Source organism: Oryx dammah, unplaced genomic scaffold (genome assembly GCF_014754425.2).
Source record: "Oryx dammah isolate SB20612 unplaced genomic scaffold, SCBI_Odam_1.1 HiC_scaffold_4, whole genome shotgun sequence".
Classification (NCBI taxonomy): domain Eukaryota; kingdom Metazoa; phylum Chordata; class Mammalia; order Artiodactyla; family Bovidae; genus Oryx; species Oryx dammah.
In genome coordinates this window covers 19,715,846-19,731,021 of record NW_024070188.1, presented here as the reverse complement: position 1 = coordinate 19,731,021, position 15,176 = coordinate 19,715,846, and the positions used below count along the sequence as shown (strand labels likewise).

Sequence of the window (15,176 nt, the reverse complement as noted above, 5' to 3'; positions counted from 1 at the left end):
GAAAATCCTGGAGGCCAAGTGACAAAGGATTTCAGGGAGGGGAAGAGACTCAGCTATGCCAAACCGAGGTACCTGCTGCTTAGTGACCATTCAGTCCAAGAACCCAATTCACCAGATTCCTAATTTTGCTATGCAACCAGTCTCCTTGATGTATCAGCAGGCACTGAAAAGTTAGATCTGAAATATTAAGCAGCCTTTCAACACAGGTTTATTATGGAAGTCTTAAAACAAGTTTGTCCCCACACAGAAGTGTGCCTGATGCAAATACTTGCTTTCTTGTGGTTCAATTCAGTTGACTTAAGGTGCCAACCAAACATGAACTTGTTGTTGTTCAGTAGCTCAGTTGTGTACAATTCTTTGGAATCCAATGGACCACAGACCCTCAGGCTCCTCTGTCCATGGGATTCTCCAGGCGAGAATATCGGAGTAGGTTGCCATGCCCTCCTCCAGGGGATCTTTCCGACCCAGGGATCGAACCTGCATCTCTTATGTCTCCTGCATCGGCAGGTGGGTTCTTTATGATTAGCACCATCAGGTAAGAGCAAAACATTAAAAAGAGTGGTCCCAAAAGCATTCACATTCACAAGGTAAATGGCTTACACCCTACTCCTTAGTGAGATCAGGCCGAGTGTGTATATCCTATTTCTCTTCTTGGTCAATATCGTGCATCTGGGTGTTTACATAAACACATGAACTATTTATTAATACTTGAGTTTTTCTGTCGAGTTCACTTTTACAAACATTACTTTTAGATGCATTTTTAAGCCTTTAAGAGGGAAGAAAGACAGTGGAACTGATGTAAGAACAAGAGAAGAATGTGTCATGGGGGATAGTTATCACAGCTTCCTGTGTATTCCCTGAGCACAGTGAAGGCAATGAGTGGGGGTAACGCTCCCCAGTACACCTGGTGGGGGGAGGGTCTTCACCACTTGCAAGATGGGACCTAGACAGTGAGATCTTTACCAGAGACACAGCACCAATGTGAGCCAATAGTCATCTTTCACCCTTCTTGAATGTTAACAATATGGAAAGCAGACACGGAAAACATAATTCTCAACACTGAGGAGTACGCACTGGCCTTGCCTTCCACATTTGGAGTTTGTTAGATTTGAAACTAGGGTGTCTGATAGGCTGCATCTGACAGGTCAGCTTGGTCCCAGGTAGTCCCTACAGACTTAGACCTCTGGGGTCAGCAGGTTCTCAACACCCGAATGCTGTGGACTGGCTAAAAGTGAGCTCTAGGGATCTTCCTTGTGGCTGACCTAAGATTTTTCTCTAGAATTGGTCTTCCAGCAATTCCACCAGCAGGCACTAGAAGGCAGATAAATCAAATACAGTAAACACAAAAAGACGTGTGTGTGGTTCAATCGCTTCAGTCGTGTCCGACTCTGTGACCCTACGGACTGTAGACGCCAGGCTCCTCTGTCCATGGGATTTCCCAGGCAAGAAATACCGGAGTGGGTTGCCATGTGTTTCTCCAGGTCTTCCTAATCCAGGGAATGAGCTGGTGTCTCTTGCATTTCCTGCACTGCGGGCAGGTTCTTTACCGCTGAGCCACCTGGGAAGCCCCAAAGAATATGTAGGTTTGTCGGAATTAACATTTGACAACCAAGAGTACATCTCTCTTATTAAAGTTTTGCTATACCTTCAAAAAAGTGTAGTTTGGTTGAATAAAGCTGAAGAGTTAGAGATACCAGAATAATATGCTTGTTTTGTATTTCTAAGAAATGCTAAAAATTATAATGATGAAGTCCCTATTATAAATCTTATAATACCACATATACACTGAAAAGTGAATCTTTAATGTATCAGAAAACTCATTCCTTTTATATAGTTATAATAGAATTAAGATTCTGGGTTAGTCCTCTGATAAAGAAAATTAAGTACAGCTTTTATTATGTTTAAATAATTTCATATTATAATATAATTATATTATTTATATTTTATAATGTATTATTATATTATTAAAAATTTTTCTAAAGAGTCCACTGGCCTGAAAAAAAATATGGCCTGATCAGAAATAAAGGTTATTTTTACACTTTCCTTTATTTCCTTTATTGACTACAAATATGATTTTTGAGACTGTACATATTTCCCCAGAGACACCTATGTTTTTCCTTGGTACACACATTAAACACCATATAAGAAAAAATACCATAGTTGTCGTGAAATCACACAGTATAAAAGAAGTAGGACACAGCAGGATAAAACACGGCCTCGGGACGCTAAACATTTTCAGCTCTGAAACTAAAGGACCTCAGAGCAGTGGTTGTACTGACTTCCTCCTGCAACCCTGAAGCCCTGGGTTCGGCATTTAATATCACTGGTCTCTAAGGAATAGTGCCTTGGGGCAGCGGATTCTATGAGCTGAGGTAGGAAAAGAACTAAAATGGGTCTGGAACATGCTGTTCTTTTCAAATAGCATAGATGCTTTTAGGAAAGTCAGAGTCCTCAAAGGACCTCAGTGTCAACATACAGGGACTTCCCATTGACCAAGTTGTGAAGGTCATAACACAAAAGTCAGCTGTGACAGAAGCTGATTTTTTAATAAGTAGGGGAGCCTTCACATTGAGTAGTTTATTTTTTAATAATTGTATCTGTTTGTAATATTTACATATATAGTTACTACTTTCTGTATAAGCACTGAAGAATAAACAATGGGACTTCTAACTTGAGCAAATGATCCAGGCAGAGGAAGGTACTGAAAAGAAGTAGGGTGGATTTATTAGCACAAATAAGAGGACATATGGTGAGTACAGATAATTCTTGTCCTGGCTAAGAATCAACTGCCTAACAACCCAGATCCTTTCTTTTTCCTTTAGTTCTAGTAAGAATGCTAAAGCCCACAGAAGTACTAATAGAGAGAGATGAGGAAGATATCACATTAAGAATCATACTACACTAGGAAGTCAGTTGCTGCTGCTGCTAAGTCACTTCAGTCATGTCCAACTCTGTCCAACCACATAGACAGCAGCCTACGAGGCTCCCCCGTCCCTGGGATTCTCCAGGCAAGAACACTGGAGTGGGTTGCCATTTCCTTCTCTAATGCATGAAAGTGAAAAGTGAAAGTGAAACCGCTCAGTCGTGTCCAACGCTTAGCGACCCCATGGACTGCAGCCTACCAGGCTCCTCCATCCATGGGATTTTCCAGGCAAGAGTATTGGAGTGGGTTGCCATTGCCTTCTACAGGAAGTCAGTAAAAGTACAGAAATAAGAAATTACCTAAACAATAGTCTTGATGTTTTAGGATAGGTTTAAGTGAATGTGCAATAACAACTTTTATGATCACTGCTTAGGTATGTCTTATCAGCTGCTTAAGTTGTCTGATGATCTCAAAAGACTCACCCATACTAAATCTGTAGTCATTGTTTAAAATCTTTCAGAAAATTTAATTAGTCTATTTTGGAATTAATATTTAAATGCTCAAGAAAAATTGAGATTCTTAAATTTTTTTCTGTGTGAATTCAATGAAGTGATCATTAAACTAAGTACATATAGCTTTCAGTATTCCTCATGCCGAAAGTTCCTCAGACAATGAAAGAATCTATTATCATTTTCCAAATTGAAACTCCAGGACAGAAAGTTTGTAATTATGGAATCCTTGCTAGAATCTAAGGGAAGGAGTTATTCTAAAAGCATTTAAGAAAGACAAAGCTTGAGTTGTCTGTTCCTACCAAACAGTCATTGTTTGGGTTTAAAGACAAATGAATCATAATTTAGTAGGAATCACGTTTCCATATTAACCACTTGGATGGGTGCCATGATATATGACTGAGATTACCATACACCCTCTTCTTCCAACCGCAGGATTTAAATTGTGTTGCAGGTAAGTCCCCAAGACATAAAGAATCTGAAGCATAAATTGTTGGCTCAAGAGAGAAAGGAAAACTCAGGTCAACATCCCAAGAAAGCCTTTCTTTGACCAGCTGCCAGATTTTAAGTCTACCATGGAATTGTGAGAAGGCCTCTTGGAGAAACAAAAGCTTTAATAATATTTAATATGACACATGAGAATAAACATAAAAAAAATTCAGAAAAATCACATGGTTCTCGCAAATCATAATAATCTTTACCATACTCAGCACATCTTGGGTGAAAAACAAACAAACAAAAAAAACAGAAAAAGTTCATCTGACTTGTTAGCTTGTTACCTTCGTGGCATTTGTTCCTGAGGGAATGAAAGAAGGGGTCTCAGGAAAACCTACCCCCTTAAATATATATCAAACCCAAACAAAACAAACCGAAACATTTTAGGAATACAAGTACAATGTTTGCAAAATCAAGGCACAGTTGCTAATTAATGCAATTCATGAGCAGGTATCACAGTGACCTACAATGATTGTATAGCTTTTCACGTCATGAGGATAAACCTGAATTTACAAAACCTGATGGCGGGGGTTGGGGGTGGGATTCAGAATGGTGTCCACATCTGTAAATGCCACGCTGATATCCTGGAGGGGCTGGCTTTGGTGGGGGAGGGTGAAACGCGACCAAAGAGCTTTTCATGATTACGGCTTTTTTCTCAGCTCCTCATCCCAATCAAAATCCAACGGTTCGTCATCTAGTTCTGGTAAAGTGAAGAGAGATGTTTTGGAAAGACTTAGTTTCTCGGTGGATGTGTCCAGCTGAAAAGTTTTCCTCTTCTTGCCAAGCGCTGTAGCTGTGGCCCCACAGCTGGAGCCGCCCTCGCCCGGGTTCTTACTTTGAGGAGGAGGAGGGGATTCTGATTTGGATTCAGAGGGGGAAGTAAAGGAGAAGTTTGCCAATTTGGCTAACGTGCAAGCATGAACCTTGCTGCTTTTATTACTGCATGAAACCTCTTCCTTTCTGACTCTTTCACTAGCAAGACGGAAACGCCCCGTATCGTTACCAAGCTCTAACTCAGGCTGGACAGTTCCTTTTGCAGGGGCACGTTCCCTCTTCTCTCCTGGTCTGTCTTTGTAGGGTGGCTGCCGTGACACCCCCCTTGTCTCATCCTGCAGCTGAGCCGAGCTTCTAATTCTGGAGGGGGAAGCTAGTTTTTCTGGGCCCTTCCCAGGCAGAGCTGCTCCTCCTTTTGCGCCACGCTGGGGAGTTTCAGGACCCTGAATTACTGGTTTACTGGTGCCAGGAGACACAGGGCCATGGTCTTCAGGGGAATGGGTCAGTTTTGACTTCTGTTTGAAAGTGAATTTTGCCAGTTTGGCCACAGGGGCACCCAGACTCTCAACACATTCATGGTGGGGCTCTCGCGCTCGAGCGTGTGACCTCTGTCTCTTTCTTTTGGGAGTTTCCAGTGCTCTCTCTGGGCTCTGGATAGGAGTGGGCTGAGGATGAGAAGGGCTTGTGGGTTGCGAGGGCGGCCTGGTGGGATTCCTGCACAACTCCTGGGCCCTCGCCCTGTGCAGCTTGTGCAGTTTCCTGGGGACGTGATGAGTCAGCACTGAGTCAGGTTCATCAGCAGATGTGGCCGCTTCAGAAACCGTGGTGGCCTCTCTTGCCCTTTCACCCTCACGGTCGTCTGGCCTCAATGGAGCTTCTGTCTCTCCTGCTGCTGGAAGTGGTTCAGTCTCCAATTTGCTCCTTTGGCCTGCCTCCCTATCCTCCTTACCCTGAGATCTGTTGTTGCAGATAATCAAAGCCACTGCCCCCCTACTTGTTTTGGGACTAGGAGACACAGGAGGAGTGTTTTTAGGTTCAGTCGGATGAGTTGCCACGGAATCAAACCAGTCCAAACTGTCATCCTGGCTGTTTCTGTGCTCTTCTGAATGCTTTCCACTTGTTGGTCTCTTAGGCACCAGATGGGATGGGGGACCGAGAAGTGGGCTTCCCCCGAAACTGCCTCCAACAGAGAACTGATGAGTGCTACAGTTTACTTCCTGCTGCGTTGATGTCCTGAAGTTTGATTCTTTCCGGGCATCACCTCCCAGGGACCCTGGAATTGTCTCTGCTTGCACGGCCTGTGGCTGGGATTGATCCACACTCCAATTCTGTAACCTGCAGCATATAAGGAAAACATGTATTGCTTTAATCTTTTCCTTTCTTTATTCTCTGAGATGCCATCTAAGGGTTTAAGTCCAACATAATTCCAGGCTAATACCACATACCATCTCTTAGAGCAGCAGGAGGAAATTATCCTTTTCCACCAGGATAGAATACAAGTACTCTGATAATCATACTAATTTAACCTAAAACTGTAGTAAAATAAAGAAAATGAAAGAGCAGGTTTGTCTATATTTTCAGGTCTCTCTGAAAGTCTGTTTCATTCATCAGATTGTTGGAAGGTCAGTCTTTTCTCCTGTGTTAAATGTTCACCTACAAACAGCCTGGTGGCTACGTGCACAGTAGCTGACTACTGACCAAGAGAAGTGGCTCGAGCTATTTCGCAGCCAGTCTGCAGAGCTGAGCCAAAGGGAGAGACTAGAGATTACGACCTCCTCAAACCTCTTTAATTAAATGAGGTACTGAATTTTAGTGCATCTGAAAAATGACCTTCCTCAAGAGTAAAGAGACTAGGACTCCTCTGTGCTTGGCACCCCCTGCCCCTGCCAGCAGTCACCCTTGTGGCAGGCCTCCCCCAGGGAGCCATGACCTCTTTCCTGCCAAGCCCAGCACGTTTCAGCATCTGTTCTGGGCAGCCGCTCTCCATCAGACTGATACAGAATTGAAACCTACTGACCTGCCGAGAATGATGGAGTTCACCTTGTGACATCCGTCTTAAACCTTGGGCATATTAGAAACTGAAATAGTGCCAGAGGACCAATTTCTAACAGGAATTACAGGAGCTTTTCAAAGAGAGGTCCCTTAGAAACCCCTTCCTAACAACCTAGAAATGCCTTTTCAGTATAAGGAGCAATATGACTCTGCTTCCATGCACTAAATCTGAAAAAAACTATACCAAAAAGCTGATAAGTAAATTTTTCTAAAAATCATGGGTTATCATAGAAAAAGGAAGAGAAGATATCAAAATTAAATGGATTTAAATTTAAATGTATTTCATTAATGATAGCTCTCTCTGGGAAATAAGATTATGTGTGATTTTTTTCCCGTATTAACTCATTATTGTTACTTTCAAAATACTTTATAAAGAATGTGTATTGGAACTTCCCTGGTGGTCCAGTGGCTAAGACTCTGTGCTCACAAAGCAGGAGAGCTGGGTTCAATCCTTGGTCACGGAACTAGATCTAATACGTCACAAGCAACTAAAAATCCTATATGCCGCAACTAACACCTGGCACAGCCAAATAAATAAATAAAAAATAAACATTAAAAAAGAAAAAAAGAATGTATAATTGCTTACAGCCAGGAAAAAAACACTAAAAATTTATTTTTAAAATTTGGGCTACAGTCACTCATAATAGACTTGGGAACGACAATACAGAAAATCTGAATTCACTGTAATCACAGTCAGATCAAAAAAGACAAAAAGAAAAAGAAACCCAAATAGCTTTCAAAATTACTACTATCTAGTATACTTTCAGTATCAAATTGAGGTCAGGGATACTCATAATTGTTAACACTCCAAAACTTGAATAATTTATGGGAATTTTAAGGGTATTGCTATTTAAACTCCATACTTTACTATACCACCTAAAAGACATCTTCACACTCTGTTTTGAGACGGGTAAGACCGCTGCCGTTGGAGGCTGGCTGTCACTAGTAGCGGGGCTCCGCTGTGGCTTAGCAGTAAAGAGTCTGCCTGCAATGCAGGAGGCACAGGAGACGCCCCTCTTTGCGGGCCACCTAGTTTTGTTGCTGTGAGGATCAGCTCAGGAATTCTTGCATTACAAAGAAATATCAGAAGGGGAAAAATTTTTTTTCTAAGGCAGAATCCTACCTTTCAGATCATCACTTACTCTTTCTTTGTTTTCTTTCTGTGTTTTCCTTCCTTCCCTCCAGGAGGGTCATCTTGAATCTGATAAATCCAATTGCCCTTGTCCTATCATACAACATTGCTCTGAGACTCACAGTCCTTCCTTTCCTGAATCTGACATGTGTCAGTTTGGGGGCACCCAAAATGGGAGAATCCTCTCCAAATGCAAAGCCAAGCCTAGGACTGAAAAGGATCGGCTACCTCAAACCATAAAAGAACTAAAGGAAGAGTACTGATCTTAACACTACGCTCTGGATCATGAAAAGGCCAGGAGACCGGAAGATAGAGAGGCTGATTTTAGACAAAGTGCAAGTTTACTGGGTATCAGCAGGACAAAACCATCTCCCACTTTTCCCCAGAAAGCTGTACTGAGGTTTTATAAATAGAACAAGAACACTGCTGGATGAAGGGGAGTGAGCAAAATAGGAGAGAAATGCCAGGAAAAGAATTCTCAAGGTTTTGCTTCAACAGCTAATCATCCCAACGTGCTCCCCAAATTCTCCCTGCATAGCCGCCAGGCTCTCACACGCTCTCTAATCCCCCGCGCCCAGCTTTGAGATCAACACCGGTCACATGCTCAGGTCAATAATTAACCCACTCGCACCAGCAGGAAGAGGCCTGATGGACACACTTGCCATCCTTCATTCCCTCGACACAGGCACAGACTCAAAGTCGAGCTCTGTAATAGAAGCTCACGTATTTAGGGAGCACTCAGGGCTCAGGTGATAAAGAATCTGCCTGCAATGCGGGAGACCTGGGTTCCATCCCTGGCTCGGGAAGATCCCCTGGAGGAGGGCATGGCAACCTACTCCAGTATTCTTGCCTGGAGAATCCCAGGGATAGAGAAGCCTGGCGGGTTGCAAAGAATCGGACATGACTGAGCGGCTCTTTCTTTCAAGCGTAAAAGTTCAGGCAAGAATTCTTGAGGTGATGCATGTGACAGGTTCCTTCCCACATGTCCACAGTAACAAGCCACTAGAAAAGGGGGTTTTGAAACACGTCTCCGGTCATTCCTGCGTTGCTCCCCTGTAGGATGAAAACCAGATTTACCTCTTTAGCATAGAATATCATTCTTACTGAGGAATTTTTTCAGCCTGGCTGTTGAATTGGAAATTTTTAAGAGTCACAGATTTGGGAGTGTAGTAGGGAAGGAAATCATGATGCTGAGGGAGGGGCAGAGCAGCTGCTAACAGACCAGAAGGGCCTTTTCCGGGTGAAGCCAGTACTGTACTCTTATCTCCACTTCCGGAACCTTCCCTGCATTCTGGCACAGGCTGGCCTGAAAGCAGTTTGTGCCTCAGTCTCTACCTGCGATTTTCTTCCACCTGGGTTATACAAAGACTGTGTGTGTTCTTAGTCACTTAGTTCTCAGCCTGTGGAATTCTCCAGGCAACAATAGGGGAGTGGGTTGCCATTCCCTTCTCCGGGGGATCTTCCTGACCCAGGGGTTGAATCCAGGTCTCCTGCATTGTAGGCAAATTCTTTACTGTCTAAGCTACTAGAGAAGCTGCCATACAAAGACTAATGATCAAATATTTATTATGCTTGGAGAAAAGCTTTAGACAATAAGAAGTGAATTAAAATATTAATAAGCATGAACAGTCTTTAGGCAGATACCCTTGCACACGTCCTCTCCTGGTGAGGACACATGGTACAGCCAGCTTATACAGTACTTTGTGTCAGGGTCTGGCCTGGGGTGAGAGAGACCACTCTCCTGGCAGCCAATGTCCTCTTCCTCAACATTAGTCCCAGCCACCTCTGGACAGCACTACTTCTTATACTGAGCCAAGGAAACAGAAGAGGGAAAGAGCGGTGGTCGTAAGCAGGACACAGCCACCCACCAAGGTTTCTCGATGGAAACTGTGCATTGTATTGGGTGTAAACTGTAGGGGGCATACCTTGGTCCTTCTCATATAATCAGGACCCAGTTGACTATACACAGTAAAGGACCAGGCCATGTTCTCCATAAGGCTCACTAAACCAGCCAGCCAAGGAAACACAGCTGTGGAAGGTGGTCCGCACGGAGGCTGCCATCAGTCCCCTCCTTTCCATATGTCTACACCACCTCTCCCATCAAGAGGTGGTGTCCCTGTCCCCTCACCTTGCACGTGGGCTGACCCTGTGACTTGCTCTGACCTGTAAAATGTGGCAGAAGTGATGCCATGTCCGCTCTGGCCCAGCTCATGAAAGGCCAGCGGCTTCCACTTTTGCTCAGCTACTTGTGTCCTAAGCTACCAGCTCAGAATTCCTACTACCTACAGTAGAGAGCTCCTGGCCAAGTAAGCCGCCCCAGCGAAGGCACCACATATGTGACAGGAGCTCCCTTCGAAGTTCCAACCCCAGCTGAGCTCCCAGCTAAATCCTTCAAAGTTCCAATCCCAGCTGAGCTCCCAGCTAAATCCTTTGAAGTTCCAACCCCAGCTGAGTTCCCAGCTAAATGCAGGTGTATGAGTGACCCCAGCCGGTACTATGTGGACCAGAAATAAACACCCCCTCTAAACGCCCCCGGACTTCTGACTCCCAGAAAGTGAGCACTAAAAGGGTACGGTGGGTTTTTTTTTTTTTTAAGCCACTGAGCTTTGATGGAGTTGATTATGTAGCACCAAGTAACTGAAATCTCCTACACAGATTTTCCACTTACTTTACACTTCTTTCGTTTCATTGAATGCCAAACAAACATGTTCCGTTACGTGCCTTTCTTGGTTTTCTTTTCTCACCTTTCAAGTCTTCTCAGTTCTTCACTCAAGAGGTTGGGCAGCTCCAGCTTTTCCAGAACAAGTTCACACTGCCTCTGGTACTGCTCCAGAGGGTTTTCAGGAAAGGAAGTGTGGAGTGCATTCACACCTCCTAGCAGCGCACCTCCCTGACAGGGTGAGAAAATGGAAAATACCAGGAAGAGTCACCAGGCCTGCACACAGGAAGTCCACACTAGGGACCACTGACCCCAGGTGGTTAAGACCAACCCCTGTACCCCCGTCACAGCTATCAGAGTCACCTGGGAGCCTGATTCAAATTTCAGTAGTCCTCTTCGCCAGTTCCCAGTGGCATGCATTGCTCTGGGAAGCCACACTGTCTCGAGTGGAACCATGAGCATCTCTCAGGTGTGTTGAGGAGAAGAAGGATTAAGACTCACTACTTCACACCAGTGGGTAAAACAATGCAGACTGTTTTCATGACAATTTTTTTCACTTCTTTTAAATGTTTCCCTTTGGATAAATTTCCAGGAATGAACAGGTCTAAAATATGGCCATTTTTGTAACTCCAGATATGTTATAAATTGTCTTTTTTAAACAATGCTTGCAATTGCGGTTCAAATATTAGGTACAAGATATGCTTACCTGCATGGAGGACTCCATTACCGACACCACCGTAACAGCGTCTTCCAGAGTCACTGTATCACGAAACATCAGGCGAGCATGAGCTATAAAAGGTGCATTTGAAATGATGAGGAACTTATTTTTATGAATATCTGAGGTGACAAATGTAATACTCTCCTTGGTGCCCCCTACTCCAAAACTGTATGTTATTAATGTGCTTCTAATAAAAAATACATTTTACTAGAACAAGCACAGATGTCTAAGTTCAAGTAGCTTTAAAGTTCTTTCTCTAATAAGGGGCCTAATTCTTCTGCACAGCCCGTGACAATTCTGTGTATTCACATGAAAAAGTACTCTGGGCTCTAGCAAAGAAAGGGGCTATATAAGCATATAATTGATATTCAGTAACTTTTAATTCTTACTCTCTAATCTATTATAATCTAAACAAAACTAAAATTCATTTCTCATCTCTGGTACATCTCTTTATCTGTCAGCTTTTCAAAAATATCAAACTTGCAAGCCTAAATCTTAGGTATTTCTTGCCTTAATATTAATTATAAACCCTTGAAAAAGTGAAGCAGTTTTGTTTTATGGAACTTTTTAGTTAAGCATATATCATATCATCATACCATACAGTTAACTCATGTGAAAAAAAAATTTTAGGATTATTTAAGTAAGTGCTAAATGTAAAAGCCAGTATTAAGGGAAAAAAGTCTGGGGATGCGTATTAGCTGCAAGTATACAAGCAAGTCTCATATGTTAGGGATGGGACAGAGGACGGCATTGTTAATTCAGCATTACTGTGTTAGTGGTGGCTGTGAGTGGCAAATGGTGAGAAATAACCCAGGATGCTATACAGAAAACAGTTCCCAACAAAGGCATATTCAAATAGAGGCCATCGAGAAGGAAAACATACAGCAAATAAGACTTTCTAAATGAATGATGTCTGAAGTTACAGGAAGTTATGAGATGTCACAAAGATTCCTTTTCCTTAATGCCACTACATTCTACTCAACATCTATAATCCGTGTAGGTTTCATAGCTTCAAGCTTTTACTTTTTAACCAACTGTGAGCAAGCATCTTGGAGATCATCCTTACTCATCTCTGAATCCATGGTGCCAAGTCCCAAGCCTTGATCACACTGTGTGTTTAGTCTCTTGGTCGTGTCAGACTCTGCGACTCCATGGACTGTAGCCTGCCAGGCTCCTCTGTCCAAGGAATTCTCCAGGCAAGAATACTGGAGTGAGTTGCCATTCCCTTCTCCAGGGGAACTTCCCAACCCAGTAATCGAACCCAGGTTTCCTGCACTGCAGGCGGATTCTTTGCAGTTGGAGCCACCAGGAAAGCCCCAGCTCACAGTGGGCAGCCAATAAAAGTATTTGTTGAGTGAAATTAACCTTCTGCTAGTCGTATCAAGCTCTCCAGCAGGCGGATGGTGGTCCGGGCAGCGTTCCGGGAGTCACTCTGCCTTTGCATCTGGTAGTACCGGAGCAGAACTTGATTACCCTCATTAGACAGTGTGGGTTGTAGTTTCCTAATGAGGCAGAAGTAGGATTTCATCTTTTCCATGCTCCAGAGCTTCTCTGATTTGCTTGGGTAACCTGTATATATAAAGTATTGGATCAGTAATTTCTAAGAACAGGCAAATATCTCATATTGAGGGTTTTGATAAAGTTCCTGTACTCATTTTTAAAAGGATAACCTTCTGGTTTTCTGGCCACTGAAATCTAGACCTGTCTCTGCATATAGCTCTATAATAAATAGTCTTAGGCTCTAAGCTTAATAAAGGTAAGCTTCCTACAAGGATTTAAATTATTCAGAATAATTCTGTTCTTCCATATACAGTAATAAATAGTACTTGGTAAGCCTAATTTTTGACAAAAGCTCCACATTTAGGATTCTGCTTTATAAATTCAGTGCAGTTTTCTTTGTGTATAGGACGTGAACCACGTGGTCATTATATATCATAAAGTTGCCCCTTTTCACCACAAAGGACATATGGCAAGCAAAGGAAGACCCTTTTCCTTCTGCGCATTGTTCTAGGCTCGCTAACTAGGTTCACTGCTTTCTGTCTAAGCATCTCTCTATAGACTCTTAGGAGGGTGTTTATTTGATTTTCCTCAAGGAAAATTTCATTTATGTCTACTCTGTCAATTTGAATGATTTGATCGCTTCCACATACCTTTGTTTTCTAAGATAAAAGAGGAAATGATACGATCCCAGTCTTCATTCTTGGTATCAAGCAAAACGAGGATCAGGTCAAATCGACTTAAGAGTGGGCTGCTGAGGGCAATGTTCACTGACACAGACTCATGGGGGTCGTACTGGCCTTTGGGGTTAGTTGCTGCGAGGATGGTGGTCCTTGTGTTCAGTTTGCACACGAGGCTACCAAAAGAGAAGGTACAGTTCACTGACTGTTGAAAAATCTAGAGACAAACATGTCAAAGAGAACGTGGAATGATACAAACACCAAGTTCAAATGAAGGACATATTTATATGAGCCTATCTTGAAGAGAAGTAAGTGCTCAACGCACATTTCCTATGCCCTGACTCTGAGCAGACCCCTCTAAGAGGTATATGAAGTTAAACCATACATGGATACTGCCCTTAAGGAGCGTGCAATCCATCTGCTATCACGGCGAGACACGGCAGAATACGGTAAGTTCCAGAAGCATGACCTTCCCAGGGGAACTAAAGATGACGTGCATTCATCTATGTACATGGAAGAGACGCTCAGAGAAACACCATGAAGTGGTTTCTGAGCAAGGCCTTTTGTGACACATGGCCTTGTTCTGTGTGTTCACTTCCTTGTTCCGGTTCTTCTAAAAGTGAAAGAAACAGGCCGAAGGGAAAGGGAAGGAAGGAGCAGGGGATGGAGGGGAGGAGGGATAGAAGAAGAAGAAATCAGGGAAACTGAAGGTTGATTAGCACAGTGTTTTCGAGGAGCAACAGTGAAGGAAGGCTGAAAAGGTCGGGCGTGGTGGGCTGGTTAGATGGGGAAGGACCACAGGCGGGGCACGTTCGGGAGACAAGGACAGTGGCCGAGGAGGAGGCGCACAAGTCCTTGGCAGGGCAGTGGCGGGCAGATATGGAGATGACGTAACTCAGATGTTGTTTTTAAACTTGTTTATGATGGCCACGTCCTCAAAATAATACGGCGCGTTCACTGACAGTAACAAGTATAGAATTCCTTCTCTGTAAAAGTTGTCCACTCCCTACTGAGGGTGGTTTCCAGTTGCAGCGCATAGCCCTGGGACTTCCGCAAACGTGTGCTACATGTGTTAATCCTTGATCTATTTCCAGTTGGCTCCAGCAATGACCTCATGCCCGAGGACTGAAAAAGTCTGAGAATCTGTATTTGTGGTAAGTGGCACAAGCAGACACAGAAGAGAACAAATAAGGTACTTTCACTGAAAACTAAATCCTCTTTTAACAAAATCACTGATAGGGGAAAATTCTGAACACAGAGTCCACGTCTTTTTCATATACCAAAATGACTTTGTAAAGGCAGCTGTTCAGAACTCAGAATTAGCTTGCTGTAAAACCAATGTAATAAATGGTTCCTAACTAATCCCACAAAAAACATATTTAATCTAATACCGAAGAGGCTGTTTGCACTTATCAGAAAAAAAGGAATATTGCTTCAATACTTCAATACAATACCAAACAAATACAACTGTTTATGAAATAATTGCTTAAAAATGATTCTCTGAGAGATAAAATTGGTTGTTCTTCTTCTCTCTGATCAAAAGCTATTTACAAGTCATTTCCTGTGGGCAAAGGGCTGTACTGAGAATTGAGAAAGGTACATAGCGGGTCCCCGCCTTTGACTAGTTCACAACAGAACTGCTGGAGGACAGGGAGGCTCAACACGGCACCCACCAGACAGGACGTGTGCAACGTCTGCGTTCGTGTCTGCAAAGAGAGAAGGACAATGGACAAGCAGAGACAGAAGGAAGGTGGTGAGTTATTTCTGAGGTAACTGGGAAAACATGCAAAGCAGCAG

The 15,176-nt window shown here is 43.2% G+C and overlaps 1 protein-coding gene across 3 annotated transcripts in view; it reads right to left on the bottom strand.

The window, feature by feature from the left end:
- Nucleotides 1-4,279: 4,279 nt before the first annotated feature.
- The window catches only part of MCM9 (minichromosome maintenance 9 homologous recombination repair factor), an 89,036-nt gene continuing 78,139 nt past the window's right edge, over nt 4,280-15,176 (bottom strand). For 2 of the 3 annotated variants that reach the window (XM_040238412.1, XM_040238411.1), the window contains exons 9-13: nt 13,353-13,555; nt 12,568-12,771; nt 11,191-11,273; nt 10,570-10,715; nt 4,280-5,976 (exon numbers count right to left, since the gene is read on the bottom strand). In XM_040238412.1, coding sequence (XP_040094346.1) covers nt 4,509-5,976; nt 10,570-10,715; nt 11,191-11,273; nt 12,568-12,771; nt 13,353-13,555 — 2,104 coding nt within the window. In that variant the 3' untranslated portion in view covers nt 4,280-4,508. Of the gene's footprint in view, nt 5,977-8,681; nt 8,879-10,569; nt 10,716-11,190; nt 11,274-12,567; nt 12,772-13,352; nt 13,556-15,176 lie in introns of those variants that run through there. The other variant, XM_040238413.1, reaches the window with a different exon arrangement.